Source organism: Podarcis liolepis (assembly GCF_965112155.1).
Source record: "Podarcis liolepis genome assembly, chromosome: 17".
Classification (NCBI taxonomy): Eukaryota; Metazoa; Chordata; class Lepidosauria; order Squamata; family Lacertidae; genus Podarcis; species Podarcis liolepis.
The window spans coordinates 34,440,490-34,457,099 of record NC_139571.1 but is presented as its reverse complement, the minus strand read 5'-3'; the positions used below and the strand labels follow the sequence as shown (position 1 = coordinate 34,457,099).

At 45.3% G+C, this 16,610-nt stretch overlaps 1 protein-coding gene across 6 annotated transcripts in view; it reads right to left on the bottom strand.

The window, feature by feature from the left end:
• The window catches only part of CLCN1 (chloride voltage-gated channel 1), a 109,909-nt gene that overhangs the window by 9,773 nt on the left and 83,526 nt on the right, over positions 1–16,610 (bottom strand). For all 6 annotated transcript variants that reach the window (XR_014520475.1, XR_014520476.1, XR_014520477.1 and 3 more), the window contains exons 13-21: positions 15,433–15,502; positions 14,011–14,121; positions 13,688–13,901; positions 12,351–12,484; positions 8,564–8,781; positions 8,132–8,237; positions 5,880–5,965; positions 5,188–5,226; positions 2,859–2,963 (exon numbers count right to left, since the gene is read on the bottom strand). Coding sequence is in view for 3 of the 6 variants with exons in the window: in XM_083481391.1 (XP_083337517.1) it covers positions 2,859–2,963; positions 5,188–5,226; positions 5,880–5,965; positions 8,132–8,237; positions 8,564–8,781; positions 12,351–12,484; positions 13,688–13,901; positions 14,011–14,121; positions 15,433–15,502 (1,083 nt within the window). In the remaining 3 variants the exon portion in view is untranslated. The remainder of the gene's footprint in view (positions 1–2,858; positions 2,964–5,187; positions 5,227–5,879; positions 5,966–8,131; positions 8,238–8,563; positions 8,782–12,350; positions 12,485–13,687; positions 13,902–14,010; positions 14,122–15,432; positions 15,503–16,610) is intronic.

Genomic DNA, 16,610 nt, shown 5'->3' with positions numbered 1-16,610 from the left:
GTTCTCGATGGGCTGACGGGAGGAAGCAATTTTCTTACCATTGCCCAACAGCCAACTCTCGACCCTCAGTATTGGGCAGCCACTACAGCCTCTGCCCAAGAGACTCTGGCCTCTGTCCCTGATGATAAAAATGAGCACGATGGCCAACTGGGCAGCATCAGACAGGGCCCTGCAAAGCCCTATGGACAATTTGTTGATCGCTTGTATAATACCTTCAAGCGGCAAGTTCAGGACCTGGCAGCACAAGAACTGACTGTACGCCAGCTTGTGTTTGATAATGCAAATGAGCAAGCGCTGCGCCCTCTAATGGCAACATCAAATATAGCCATTGCTGATATGCTTAAAGCCTGCCAGTCAGTGGGCACTGCTAGCCACGGCCTGCTAGCCACGGCCTTGTCCTCCGCCGTGTCCCAAAATCCTGCAAAGGATACAACCTGTTGGATTGACAGTGGCTAAAGAAAAAATCCAGCGGACCTTACTCATTACGTGCCTGGGACACAAGCTGCCAGCATCTGCAGCCATTCCAGTCACGCCTCAACTACAGTTTCCTGATTTTAAACTGGTGGATTTACAACAATTCTTGGACAGCTGAATTGGATAAAGAGTTATTTGGACCTGCCCACATCCACTTTGCCTCCGCTATTTTCTGCCCTTAAAGGACATAAGGATCCAGCAGACAAGATCACAATCACCTCTGCAATGGAAGAGGCTCTTCCACAGCTGTTCCAGTGTTTCCTGGCACGCTGAAAGGCCATCTTCATCCCTACTGCATTGGCCCCCCTTTTCCCTGGGAAGCCACTTCAACCACCAAACATCATTACAGTTTTGCTGCCTCCTAATAGCAACCATCCCATCTGTGTCATCACGCTTCATTGGGCTTGGACTTTTGACTCAGCAGTACAAGGAGCAATACATCAGACTTATTTACAGCAAATGGGCTCCTGTATCTGCAGAAATGGTTGTGTGACTTCTTCTGGATTGTGGTTTTTACATGCCAATAATCAAGCCATGAAATATCACACAGGTTGCTCAGAAGTGGCCATTGGATTAATTTACCATACTCATCCTTATTGGCATCACTTGGATTTTACCCCCCAGATCTTTTTTTTTCTCCTCCCTCAGGAGTCCTGCCTTATGATGTGTTCCCCTGAGCATGTACAGAGGGCTGTCTTGGAACTATTGTGGACTCTTGGCAAGGGAGGGGGTGAGGGATTTTAGTGTGTTCCAGTTGTTTCATTTTTGTGCTTTGGCATGGTTCCCGGACAGAAAGCAAGTTGCAATGTGGTTCTTTAGCAAGGCCCGTGAAGACACTGGGCTCTGTTCTCGACCTTGTTGCAATCCTTTTTAGTTACAGCAAGCGGACTATGCTTGGCTAGTGCCTTTTTTTAGCTGCTGAGAAAAATGATTTTTAAAAGCTTCTTGAAGCTTTGAGTTTTTTTTGGTGGTGGTATTCTAGCATTCCAGTAAATGCTTCATTTAAGATTAGCAATAATATGAAGGACAATCGTATAAGTTTATCACCTGTGTTTTGTTGCTTGCAGTAATCCCCTTTGCCTTTTCTGGAACCTACACTCTAGGAATATTGATACCCCTGATAGATAAGCTCCCAGAGGTCCGTTTGCGTAACAGAAGGGAAGTACAATCACCTATTTCTCAATATACAGGGACAGCTATCTCTAGGTCCCTTCTGCCTTCTTTAGGTGCAGCCATGAATTACCGTGATTTGCATAAATTGGCAAACTGGACAGAAAATTTGTTTAATTCCACCATTTTGGCTTTAAAAATGATTAACAAAGAAATATCAGAAATAAGAAATGTAGTTCTTCAACATCATTATGCTTTAGATGTGATCCTTGCTTCTAAAGGTGGAATTTGTGCCTTAATTCATTCTCATTGCTGCATGTATATAACTGATCAATCGACCAATATCTCTGCTACTATTGATTATATGGAACAGATGATAGCTCATAATCCTTTGAATCCACCTGAAGGTTTTGATCCATGGGAGTGGTTGTCTTCTTGGTTACCCAATGGAGTATGGTTAAGAAAAGTATTATTGATTGTAATTGCATGTATTGTTGGTTTTATTATGGTATGTTGTTGCATTCAATGCATACCCTCTTTGATTTCCCAATGCACTGCATGGTGGTACCGACCACGGCCCACCACAGGGGTTACAAGAGGAATTTATGTTGCAAAGTGCAGACGCTTAGGCAATGAAGTGTACGATTTGGACTAATGGTCCCTCTTTTCCTCTAATAATATAAATAAGAAAAGGGGACATGTGGGAAAATGATTGCTTGTACATGAGAGCATGAGCAAAGTTCTTATTGTTACAGGGTGATCTCATAGCTAGAAGCATCCTTGGAGCATGAATAGCGCGTGAACAGCTCGTGCTGTCCCATATGATTGGCTAACGTAGTATGGCCTGATCGCTCGCATGGTCTAGTACCAAGGTCTTTATCTGCTGGCTAGAACAAATTGCTTGACTTGTATTTTTTGTATCTTTCTATTTCACACATTTCACACAATAAAAGCTGTGCTGCATTAGCCCTAGGAGCTGCCATATTTCCCTAGGAGCAGCCATAATTCGGAACCTATCTTGGTGTGAGACTGATTTTTCTTTGGATGCCGAGCTGCAACTCGACAGCATAGGCCCTACAACAGGAAGGTCTGAGAGTTCTGTCCTTGGCTGTTTGTCTCTTGCATATGTGAAAAAGTGATTATGAAATACAGTTTTGACCAAGAGTCATTAAAAAAAGTAGACAAGATTGGAAAGCAAGAGGAGGGCTGGGGACTGTGGGGGCTAGCCAAAGATGGCGGTGGAAGACGGAAAGGGACAGGGCAGTGACACTCACCTTGTGCAGGGATGTCCTCTCCACCAACTGAAAGGGTGAGGGGTCTATGCGGCAGCTGTTGAAGCAGACGTTTTTCTCTAGCTCCTCCTGCTCCCAAGCTTCTATCTGACACAGGAAAAATGCATTCACACACAGAGGTTGCACTCCTATCTTTTCCCAGGCTGCTGCTGCTCCCGCCACCCATATCCCGTAGACCATATATGTTCTACCTTCCTTGGGCCATTTCAGGCAGGTTCCTTAATCAACTTTTCCTGCACTTAGTGCCCTGGAAGCCTGCCTGAAGCCATTTCTAACCGGGATTAAGGTCTCCTTATTTCCTGTCTTCCTTGCAAGTCTCTCCTCCCCCTTTCACCCTTGTTGTCTGTTGTGCTTGGAACTCCTTGTTAAAACAACTTCCCCTCTTCCCAGCCGACCATTTCCATAAAGTCTATGGGTTTAACTCATAATTCCTCATCCCCTACTGAAACTAATTCTTCTTTGGAGATCACTCATAGCCGAGTAAAATTGCCTTCCATAAACACGGTCTTAACAGTGAGTCCATAAGTGACTGTGGAGGCCAATTTTGGATCCACACGTCCTTCCACAGTGGGAACACAGGTTTCCGGGTGGGAGTTGATCATGGTAAGGGTTTGCCAAGTGTGCCTTCCTCTTAGCATGTTTCTCCCTTTTGTCCTGAGTTCGAGTGTCTTCAAAGCCCATGATGCCTTTGGTAAAGGCTGTTCTCCAGTTGGAGCGCTCTCAGGCCAATGTTTCCCAGTTGTCGGTGCTTATACTACATTTTTAAAGATTTGCCTTAAGAGAGTCTTCACTTAAACTAATAAGTTTCATATCTGAAGCACTCTTCCTGCCTTGAATTCTGAGCACTGCAATTTGTTATGGATTACTGGGAATTGCAGCTCTATGAGGGATAGACTACAGTTCCCACCAGAATTCTTTTGAGGGGGGAAATGTTCTTTGAAGGTATAGTGTGTACACAGCTCAAGTTTGTCCTGGGTCAGACTAGAAATTAAAGTAGGAATTTAGACCTTGTGTCCTCACCAATATGCCACTTCGGCAAATAATGAGAGAAGTTATAGACCCTAAGGTGGTCTATGACCATAATAAAGATTTGGTTTGATTTGTTATAGACCCTTCTCTTAGGACATTATTGGCACACGAACGAAGAGTTAATGTTCTAGGCTGCAATCCTGTTCATGGCTATGTGGGACTGATGGGGTATAAGAAGCAACACAGATTAAAATAGTTTCATTTCCTTTTTTGCAAATTAATTTTGAAAGGATCTGTCTCCCTAAACCTTGCTGACAATCTCACTTAGAATCCACTCACCCAAAAATATCTGAGACAGTTCTCTTAGTTCACATCTAGGGCTGCGTACGCAATTTACCTTTTTATTTCATTTTTAATATTTTTTATTAAATGTTACATAATTTTATCATCAATGTAACATTCACATAACAGAAAAGAAAAAATACTATTCCCAAATCTCCCCCACCCCTCGTGACTTCCCTCAACTCCCTCTTCTGTTTGTTTGTTTGTTTGTTTCTTACATATTATTTTCTCCTGCTTGTTTGGTATTCTAACTTTTAAAGTCTTTAAAATAGTTATTATTGTCCTCTTGATATTTTAACATCATTGTTATTAGGGAAGCTTTTAATGTTTAATAGGTTATTGTATTCTAATATTCTGTTGGAAGCCGGCCACAGTGGCTGGAGAAACCCAGCCAGATGGGCGGGGTATAAATAATAATAATAAGTTGTTGTTGTTGTTGTTGTTGTTGTTGTTGTTATATTTTCTGTATCTATTTTGGTAATTGTAAGTGTTTAATCAAAATCTACTAGTGAGTCCATTTCACCGCATTGTTTCCGTAGGTGTAGCATAAATGGTTCCCAATCTTTCTTAAAGTCTCTATTGTCCTTATCTCGAAGTCTTTCAGTTAACTTTGCCATTTCAGTGTATTCCATCATTTACGCAGTTTGCCTTTAAAACACATTTCCCGCCTCAAAGAATTCTGCTTTAGAGGCAGAGCAGAAGATTCAATATGTGTAGCTGACCTGAATGCATGTATGTGCCCTCCTACGTTTTCCTCCATCTTCCTCCCTCCAGGTTAATTTTTAGATTGTAAGCTACCTGGAACAAGAAGGTGCTTACTGTTCATTGCTATGTAAAGCACAAAAAGCCCCAACTTCTTGCCAACTGAGAAAGGGGGCAAATCTTGCAATTTCTTTCCAAAGCAATCCCATGACTGGTCCATGGCATCTCCTGACATGGGGATGGCAGCCTGGTCAGTTCCCCCCACCCCTCTGCCCCTCTCTTATGCTTCTAAACATACCTCTTCTGGCTTCATTGGGTCTTCAAACTCTGGGGACTCCTGGTGGGAACAGAAAATAAATCCCAAGATTAGATCAAGTATTGAATACACATCAGATTCTCAGGATAGGAGAAATGCAGTATCTTCCTTAATAAGCCTCAGGGTTTCCTTATTTTTATTCATTTTCTTTACATAGTACAAATATGTAGAATGTTGATGCGAGTTTTAATCCGGTTTTAGGTCATCAAGGGTTTATTTTAATTTTTTAAAAAAATGTTTTCAATGTTTTTACGGATCGTTTTATTGTTACGTTCTTTTTTATTTTATGAAATAACAAACAAATAAATAGTGCCCGTTCCACCCACCTGAATATAACAGCACAAAGGCATAGACAGACGGCTGCGGTTATAAAGCCCAAAATGTAAATTATATACCTGTGAGGTGAAACTGTCTGCAATCCAATAGTACAAAAGCAAAACACAAGAAACACAATAGGGACCAAAAGGCAGTTTTATGTCAATCAAATGTTTTAAAAAGCTCTCCTGCCCACTGCCATTTTGGTCACACTCCTGGACCAACCAGTTCGTCATTTTGAGGTGTCATCTCTCTCATTACATTACATTACTTTACTTCTCCATTTTCAACCCAACAAATGCTCCTGTCTTAGAAGCCGGCAGCCCCTGCTTTCCAGTCAGGCACAAAGGTCTCCTCACCTGCTCAGCCATCTCTTGCTGATGTGGAGGGTGGTATAGGCACATGAGGTACCGCATCAGTCTCCTCAAGCGCCAGAATCTCCGCCCTGTGGGAAGTAAGACCAGAGGAAGGAATGTGTGGTCCCCCCACCTACTCTATAATCTAGACCAGGGGTCAGCAACCTTTTTCAGCCGTGGGCCGGTCCACCGTCCCTCAGACCATGTGGTGGGCCAGACGATATTTTGGGGGAAAATATGAACGAATTCCTATGCCCCACAAATAACCCAGAGATGCATTTTAAATAAAAGGACACATTCTACTCTTGTAAAAACACACCGATTCACAGACCGTCTGTGGGCCGGATTCAGAAGGCAATTGGGCCGCATCCGGCCCATGGGCCTTAGGTTGCCTACCCCTGATCTAGACCAACAAACAAATGTACACAGTTACTGAACGCTAACTGGAGACAGCTTGGCCAATTCTCTTTTATTTCTGTCTGTCAGATCTTCCCTACAGTAGGACAATAAAGGCTTGTTCGCCCAAGGGTGAACATCCCTTGATGATTCAACACCTGGTGGCTCACAAAACTGAATTTGTGAAAAGCGTTGTGCTTGGAGTTGATGTGCGGTCGCATAAATGCGCTTTGCGATGCTTCATCTATGGCGGCTCTTCCACACATGCAAGCGACCACCTGATGCTTCAGGCATCAAGCTGTAAACCAGTATACATGATCAAGTGGGATGGGAAAAGAAATTGCTGGAAGGCATGAGTTTTGAAGGGCAAATGATGAGGCACAGCCAAGGATTTATTCAGGGCGATGACGGGACCAGAAACCGGGATGGAATTTCCATAACACCTCAGCTAAGAAAGGGGGTAAGGCCAAGTAGGGCTTTCTTCCCTTTTCCCAGGGACTCAGCTACACTTGTCAATTATATCATTATAACTATGTTATAAACATATACACCAGATGGCTCTGTAGAGCAGTGATCCGTCACCAAAGGAATTTTGCATTGAGAGCTTTTATAGCGTTTCCCCCCCCCCCTATAGCGTGTGTTTTTTTTAATCAGTACAGATCCAGCCCAGCAAACATGTGGCCTGGCAGCTAGTTGTCTAAACCACAGGGATTATCAAAGAAAGAGGATAGGAAGCAACATGACTGAATTTGTGAAACAACAGAAATCATGTAGCAGCATGAAGGGAAGCCTTGGCAGCAGAGGTGACCAAACTATGGGGCTTCCTGTATCTTCACTCCTGTTTTCCTCCAAGTGAGCAAAGATGAGCTGATGACGGGACTCGTGATCCACTCTGTAGCAACACACTTGCGGTCTCTATTCCCCTCCCATTCCCCACAGAACAGATGGGCAAGGGCAGTCAAGCTTCCAAGTGCTGACTGGGATGGCCAACAGCTTTGATGGCTTACCGTATTTTTCGCTCTATAGGACGCACTTTTTCCCCTCCAAAAATGAAGGGGAAATGTGTGTGCGTCCTATGGAGCGAATGCAGGCTCCCTGGCTTCAGCGATAGCAACGCGAAGCCTCCGAAGCCTGCGCTCCGGAGGCTTCACGTTGCTTTCGCTGAAGCCAGGAGAGTCTGGTCTTTGAGGCTGGCGGTGGGGGAAAGCAGCACTTCCTCCCCCCCCCGCCAGCCCCACAAGCTCGGTCGAAAAGCCTGCAGGAGCCGCATGCTCTTTAAAGGGTGCGCGGCTCCTGTGGGCTTTTGGGGGAGATGGGGGAATTCCCCCACCTCCTGAAAAAGCCTGCAGGAGCAGCGCAACCTTTGAAGAGCGCGCCGCTCTTGGGGGCTTTTCCCCAAGGAGGGAGAAGGGACTGACTGGCCGAGTCAGTCCCTTCTCCCTCCTTTGGGTTTTTGCGGGAGATGGGGGAATTCACCCACCTCCCACAATAGCAGGAAGGAGGTCTGGGAGAAGTTCACAGGCTGCGTGCAGCCTGTCCGCTGCTCCCAGAGATGGGGGGGGGATCATTTTCTTCCCCTTGATTTCCCCCTCTGAAAACTAGGTGCGCCCTATGGTCAGGTGCGCCCTATAGAGCGAAAAATACGGTAGACAAAGTCATGGAGCAATACCAGTTGCTGAAAACCACAGAAGGGGAGAGTGCTCTTGTGCTTGGGTCTGGCTTGCTTGGTTTCCCATAGCTATCTGGTTGGTCCCTGTGAGAACAGGGTGCTGGACCAGATGGGGCACTGGCCTCATCCAGCACACTCCTCTTACACTCTTCTGTCCCACCCCAAGACAACAGGGTATGTATTTCTGTACCTGGAGTTTCCTGAGGGGTTGGTGACTCTGGCAACGGCTTGTGAGGAGCCACTGGGCCATTGGGTGGTTCTGAGAAACTGCTGATGAAAGCAGGCTGTTGCGGAAGCTGCAGGAGAAAGGTGAGCAAAACAAGGACCAGGATTTAACTTTAAATATTTTTCATCTATTTTGCAACTTTCCCAAATATTCTTTGGCTACATTATTGCAGCAATCTTTGCATTAATCTCTCCAAACATATATTACAAACAAAATAGGACTGATGTTGAATGAGAAGGTTCCCCATGAGTGAATTCTCAACAGGTGAGATTTTAACCAGAGACTTCCAGGTCCAAATCTCATCTTCTTATAACAATGCTACTCTTGTTTTCTCTCCCTTTCCTTCTTCCCACTCCTGCTCCTTCTTTCACTCTCCTCTTGGGCTCTGTTCCTCACCTTTTCCTTCACTACCTCAGGCTTCTCTTCTTCATCCTCATCCTCATCCACAAAAGCAAATGATTCGTGCTTCCACCTGTGCCCGTCATACGGTGTCTCGGCCAGTTTCTGCTGCTGTGTTTCCCTGACCAGGCGCAGACGGCGCTCAGTGCTGAGGTGCCTGAGCAGAAGGGCCTGGAGCTCTGGCCGCTCCACAGAGCCCAGCAGGATCATGGACTCTACAGGAGGAGAGGGAAAGAACGAAAGCAAGTAAGGCCAAGTAGGGCTTTCTTCCCTTTTCCCAGGGACTCAGCTACACTTGTCTTTTTTATTTTTTATTTTTTTATTTTATTGATACAGCAAGAAAAAAGAAAAAACACAAATACCAAATTACACACAAGAGTAACCATAGACACATAATTTTCTTAACAAACAATAAAACATACATTGGTCTTAACACTAAAGATCCAACCTCCTGTCTATTCCATATTTTGATTTCATATTACTTATTGCCAATACACACTTTTATCATAACTGAACTTTTTCTTAATATATCTAATTTCTTATATCTACCTTGCAACTATTACTGAAGTTCCTCAAATGCCACAACAGAATTTACACTGCTATATTTATTTTTCAAATATTCTTTGAAAACCTACCATTTTGAAAGAAATTCCTGTTTTGATTTATTCTTTATTTTTTCTGATAGACCATCTAATTCGGCATATTCTGTCAGCTTTTGGATCCAATCTTTTTAGATTTCATTACTCTTCCATTTTGCCACAATCAGAACTCTTGCTGCCGCCGTCACATATAAAAAGATACCCTTCCTCTTTTGCGGAATATCCAAATCTGTTATTCCCAGGTGGTAGGCCTCTGGTTTTTTTATTGAAATAGATCTTTAGCATTTTTTGCAGTTCTGCATGGATACTCTCCCAGAATACCTGTATTTTCCTACATATCCACCCCATATGGTAGAAAGTTCTGACTCAGCTACACTTGTCAATTATATCATTATAACTATGTTATAAACATGTACACCAGATGGCTCTGTAGAGCAGTGATCCATCACCAATGGAATTTTGCATTGAGAGCTTTTATAGCATTTTTTCTATAGCTTTTATTTTTTATCAGTACAGATCCAGCCCAGCACACATGTGGCCTGGCAGCTAGTTGTCTAAACCGCAGGAACTATCAAAAGAGGAAGGCCCCAAGTGGGCTGCTGAGTCAACTGGACCGTCAAACAGGGGCGGAGGAAGGTGGGTGCGGACCGCCCTGGGTGTCACCACTGAGGCGGGTAACAAAATGCCAAGCGGCACTCACTGGGGGGTGCAGTGTGCCCAAGAAACTCATTTCTCCTGGGAGAGATGTGGTGGTTTGGGGGCGTGCAGGCTCCATGCTGCCCAAATGGTCTGCCCGCTGGCTCCCCCCTCCCAGCTTTAGGGCAGCTGAGTGGGAGGAGCCAGGCAGACTCTGGAAGCCCCGTGGTGCGCCCCATTCCTATGGGCGGCTCACACCGCCCCAGGCATCCGAGTGGTTTCCTCCACCGCTGCTGTCAAACCCATATGAGGAAGACAAGGTCCCTCTAGAATGACCCATGGGTCCTGACATGCATTTTGTCTAGAAAGACCAAGAACCAGGCTCTAGTTGTGCAGCAAACAAGGTGCCACTGAAGCAGAGATTGCCAGCATGGTCAAACTGCCAGTCTCATCAGCCCCACCAAGTACAACTAGGGATAGTGAAAACTTTAGTCAAACATGGGGAGAGCTCAATGTTGGCTGCTACTGCTCTGAAGGCTGGATCATACCCTAGTCCCCACCCACCCACCCTACACAACAGGCCAGTTCTATGTAGGCTCAAAGGCAGAGAAGTGTCCACTTAGTATCTCTAGGAATGCCACTTCATAGGAATGCCGCTTCAAGGAGGGTGACCATCTCCGCACGTTCTAGAGCACTAGTCTTTTTGAAAAAAGAAAACTGTTCAGAGGAGCTCTAGTGTCTCTTGGAAGCTTATATTTGTCTCCTCGATGAGAAAACCAGGAATAATAAACATGTTTTCATAAAAGACAACTTCCCTATCTTTACTAGGTTTCATCCTTTGCAATATGTGGTGTCAGAGAAGTGTTAGTTGCATTCTAGGCCTCTCGGACCCATTCTCCGTTCATGTGGGGTAAAAGCTAAGACTCAACAGGGCTTTGGCCAGTTTCCTGCAAAAGAACGCAACTGCATTGCATAGAACATGCCCCAGAATCCTCTCTGCAAACTTCTGGAGTCCCTTGGATGCAGAAAGTGTTCTCTGAAGGTAGAACGATTGGGAAACACTGTCCTAGAAACCTGACAGAATCAAAGCCATTTTGGATACGAAAAGGTGGTGCCCAAGGTTATTTAAATCTTTGGTCTGGAGCCAGTATGTGGTGGTATAATTTTCCACTTGGGAAATTCTGCAAGGTCCTGGTTTTCTTAGCCAGAGCTCGTTGCAGCCAAACAACCTGCTTCTGGCTCTCATCCTAGCTCTCAAACACATGCCTAACAGCACTGCTGTCCCTCTAGAAATATACTCGTCTTTCTCCTGTGCCTCCTCCCTCTTCACAAACAGTATGAGGTTTTCACACAGAGCAGCAGCAGTTGAGCCCACTCTGTATCTGACACTAGCCTGTTGAAGCCTTCCCTCCCACAGAAAGCACCGGTCCATCGAGCCAAGTGGTTGGTGGCCAATTCCTGCTGTTCATGCCTTCTGTTGCAGTTTCCCTCTTCTCCTGCCAAGTTCTCTGAGCAGATTCCTCAACCCTCTCCACCAGTCATAAGTCACAGAATTGTACAAGGCATAAGAAGTGACAAAGGCATTCACATGACTTATTATTAGGCAGGCGTTCAGGGTTGGTTGTGGGGATTTTTTTAGTAGACCTGAGAACAGTTCTGGTGGGATCTGATGGCTGCACTGAAATTTTACTGTTTCAAGACCAGGAAATACATGTAGATTATTTTCAAGACAGTTTCACCCTGGAGGTGTAGAGCCTACAAACTAGACTTGGGAAAGTCTTGGCCCTCTAGGACTAGCTTGGGAAACCATTCATGAGCAAATACAGAAAAAGACTTTGGAGAATTAGTAGAACATCAACAGGAAGAGGTGGAAGAGGGCAAAAGAGAAGAAAGTGCAGCAGGAGAGGAGATAGGTAGAGAAAGGAAGAAGTAAGGAGAAAGGGAGAAGGAGGGAGGGAGGGATAAGAGAAGAAGAAGTTAAAAAAGTAAAGAGGGTAAAAAGTTAAAGTTAGAATATAGGAGGAGGGTAGGGGAAGAGTAAAGAGAAGGAGAAAGGATGGATTTGAAAGTACTATTGTGGAATGTAAATGGTTTGAATATTAAAAGCAAAGAGAAACAAAATAGCACATACTTTAACAAAAGCTAGATATTATTTGTCTACAGAAAACACATGTAAAGAGACAAGACAGACGTTTATTGGTAAACAAAGGGTTGAGCCAAGAATTCATTTCATCAGACCACACGGCTTCTTCAGGCCATGTCCCCCAAAATAAATAAAATACTAACGGGATAAAAAAAAATCCAATGAAAACCAGAGTTGTGTTTAAACAAAAAGTGAGAATGAAACCATGCAGATAGTTTGGCTTTAGTGCTTACTGAGTTGTCCTCTGCCCACCAACAATAAGTTATCATGCCAAGGAACTGACCAGGAATTCAGTTCTTAGGGTTTACTGAGCACCAAAGTGCTTGGAAACTTTGGGGGGGCAGGGGGGGATGGATGTGAGCTACCTCTGAATTCATCAGTGGGTCTGGTCCCTCGCCCATCTCACCTGGTGAATCCACAAGAGGAAAGGTCTTGACAGTGGTGTGCTCAAGAGCATCCTGCAGGTCCCGGTATTTGCAGTTGGAGGAGATGAATTTCACATCGCACACCATAATATCCTCCACAAAGATATTGTATTTGCTTAAGTGGGCGGAAGTTAAAATCGAAGGGAAGAAAATGAGTAAGTTAAAGAAAAAAGAGGTGGTGGCTTAATTAACTAATTTGTCAGCTAGTTAGTTAATAGCCCTCCACCCACCCACCAGAAACTGTAATCTGCTTGAAGAATCCTCAGGGCAGCTGCTACATATAAGATTGTAGTAAAATCCAGACAATGAAAATATAGATAGATAACTATGAGAGATAAAATGGTAGTAAAATCCATAGGAGGAGAAATTCCACTTAAAATAACTTCAAATGTCTGCCAGAATTATATATAGGAGACTTCTTGAAACAGACTATCAAGCAGGCTAGCCAAATGCCTCCAGGGAGGGAGTTCCCCAAAGAGAGGTCCCCCTTCTGAGAAAACACTGCCTCACACCAGTTTAATGCTGCTGCCACTTGGAGCAGGACCCTTTCTGGTGACGGAAGAACCCCGGAAAGCCAGTATGGGAGAAGGGCATTCCTTGAGGTAGCCTGGATGCAGGCTATTTGCTTCAGGAAGAAGAGGAGTTAAAGTCATAGAGAAATGGAAGCAATGCAGAGAGGTTCGCCTCAGATGGAGGCAGGAAATAGACTGTGGGCTTATCCATACTTCCTCTTGTCCTGCTGCTCTCCCCCAGGGAACACCACTCTTTAGCACTCAATCGGAGCAAACAGCAAATTGAGTTTCCCCTGGCTCCCTCGGCCAATAAAGCGAGATGAGCGCCGCAACCCCAGAGTCGGTCACGACTGGACCTAATGGTCAGGGGTCCCTTTACCTTTATTGCTAAAGAACAGGATTTCCCTTGGAAAGGGGTGGGGCAAAAAGAGGAAAGCGCTCGGACAGGGGTGGTTGCCCTGGGCACAAAATTTCAACACCCAGAACTGCCTCAATACAGTTGTGTGCTTCCATCACTGGGCTCCGTTGAAAACGGAGGAAGTAACCTCTCCAGCAAACCAGGAAGTGACCTCTCCAGACAACGTAAACGAATCTTCTTATCACTGCGGCTGCAATCTCCTGGGTGATGCAGACACTGTTAGGTAGCTGAATGCGCATGAATACTCCTGTCCGTTTTCCTCCCCTGCTCTGCGCTGCCCTGGGCAACATGCAACCCACACTACACCACTGGGTGGACTCATTCACACCCCCTTCTCATCATTTGACTCCATTCCCTCCCTCTCATCCCCCTCTTATTATTATAATACCTTATTTGATTCCATCCCAAGTCTGGCAAATAGGGCAATTTCTTAACTTGGATGATGCTGTCGTAGAGACTAGGCTGCAAACTCTGGGCCACCATGTTGGCAAGGATGACGGCCACCATCATGGGCAGGATGTGGGAGATTTGACCCGTCAGCTCAAAGCAAATCACTGCTGTGGACACCGTGTGGCTCACTGCACCAGTCAAAGCGGCAGCTCCTTTTCCCAATTACAGGACATGGAGAAAGAGTGGGTAAGTTACCAGCATATGGACCATCCGTAGCTTAGATTGAGATTTCAACCTAAGGAAAAAGGGATGTGGACTTACCAATCACGGCATAACCTCCAGGTAAGATTTTGTAAACAATGTCATCGAAGACAATCCCATCAGGAAAAAACCAGGCCATGATTTCACCAACCAGGCGTCCAAAGGCAGCCCCTATAAGGCATCATGAGATTACTGGTTAATACAAGATCAATAAAAATTCGTTCCCCTCCCTGCCTTCATAGCTGTTCTGCGTCTAAGTGTGTTCTGCTAACAATGTACAAGAAAATATCGAGCAGTTAACGAGTCCCACTAGCAGAAGGTCTTCCATGAGCACTATTGAGCTTTTCCCTCCTTCTCCTCCCTCTGTGCCTCCCCACCACCACCACAAATTAGCCCTGGGGTGTTGGGGAAACCCCCACAACAGCCAGGGGGTGGTTCTCTAATACCCCAGAAGAAGAAGAGAAGAGCTCATTCCATCTGAAAGACTTGAGCTGACAGAATGATCTTCTAAGTCCTGTGTTGAATTTCCCACTCTGCCTCAGGTGGCATAATTGATACTTGTGTAATATAATAGATGCACACAGGGCTTGAGCAAACTAACCCACACTTTAAATTTTAAAACTGTATGTCTGCAGAGGAAGAACAATAAGCTTACTGCTGCTCCTTTGGCTCAATAAGTCTATACTCAAAGGAAGAGCTAGCTTTTCGTTTCTATCTTCCTATTCTGACCACTAGTAGGTTTTCTTATCGAAGGAAGGTATTGTGTTGGAGCCACATGAATAGGAGTGGTGCAGCCCGGCATTTGTGAGTTGTAGGAAGTGGCTAGAGAGTGAGAAGGAGCCGGGAGTGAGAAGCCGGCTACGAGCTGAAATGTCAAGGGATTCCCTAATGGGGACCAGAAGGAGAACCAGGGTCCCAATCATTTCAAAGAAGCACCATCCAACATCAATTTGCATCTCTGAGCAGATCAACACCATACATTTAAAGCACATTCAAGAGCACTTTTAAAGAATAGTTTTCCCCTCACAGAGCTACAGTTCCCAGCACCTTTAACCTACTATAGTTCCTGTTAAGTTGTGGGTGAACATATCAGACGACACAGCGATTCTTCAAACAGCTCTTGTTTATTCACAGGCCAGAACAGAACTGAACTGAAGGGTTCAGCCAGCCTGCTTATATAGAGCTCCACTAGAACACAACAGTAACCATTTTCTGTAACTATCCAATCACTGAACGTCACTTTCAATCCCTTATTTGCATATGTGAACCTGAGTGAAAACTATCTACAGTAACCCCCTGCTGGCCCAGGGTGAGAACTTCAGTACATAACAGTTCCAAGCATTCTTTTTTTTGGGGGGGGGGTGTCACGTTTGTCAGAGGTGCTTTAAACATGTGGTGTGGATCTACCTTCATTCAGTTCTCCCCTCTCTCACAATCCCAGACTCTGAAAAATTCCCCTCTGAGGAAAATACAGAAACTCACCCAGCACAAACACAGGCATGAAGCCTCCGCAAGGTATCGGCATGGTAGTGGCAACGACAGACATCCAGAACTAGAACAGAGGGGACAGGCAGCAATAGTTAGTGTGTGGCACTGGTGGTGCCTCTCTCACAGCTCCACTGAACTTACTCAGAAATGGACCAAGAAGATGACAGATGTGGGGAAGGAGCAAAGGAGTTGGGGGAGCATAAAAGCCACAAGGGCAGTTCAAGCAAGCCAGCCGCGTCCCCTAGGGTGGCTGACTGCCCAGGACAGGGATGGTCAACCTGGCTCATCACTACCACCTTCTCTGTCCCTTCTCAGTCTCAGTGTCCAGTCTGGTTAAAAAGGAAGTAAACGTTCATAAAGGTATTCCGGTATTTTGTTCTTCTGTGCAAACAGCAGCCACCATAAAAGCAGACCTGTTTATACAGTGGTGCCCTGCAAGACGAATGCCTCGCAAGACGGAAAACCCGCTAGACAAAAGGGTTTTCCGTTTTGGAGGTGCTTCGCAAAACAAATTTCCTATGGGCTTGCTTCACAAGACGAAAATGTCTTGCGAGGTCCTGCGGGGTTTTTTTCCTTTCCCCCCCTTTTCCCCAAGCCGCTTATCAACTGATCCTAAGCCACTAAGCCGCTTAACAGCTGATCCGCTAAGCCGCTTAACAGCTGATCCGCTAAGCCGCTTATCAGCTGATCCGCTAAGCCGCTTATCAGCTGATCTGCTAAGCCGCTTATCAGCTGATCCGCTAAGCCGCTTAACAGTTGATCCGCTAAGCCGCTAAGATGCTTATCAGCTGATCCGCTAAGCCCCTAAGCCGCTTATCAGCTGATCCGCTAAGCCTGCTAAGCCGCTAATAGCGCTAATCCGCTAAACCGCTAATGGGCTTGCTTTGCAAGACGAAAAAACCGCAAGACGAAGAGACTCGCGGAACGGATTCTTTTCGTCTTGTGAGGCACCACTGTATGAGCACACAAAGAATAAGCTTGTTAATTTTTTAGCTGTTTTGAGAACATTGAGCTGGTCTCTTTTGCCGGAAGTATCACATGTTGACACCTGTTTTCTTCCACCACCCCACCCGTGTGTAGATCCACCCTGGGGCTGGTGCAGAGGTGCAGGGAAAGAAATAAAGGAGGCTCCGTTCTGGAAAGAGGATGATGGGGCGTGGGAGGGGAGAGTC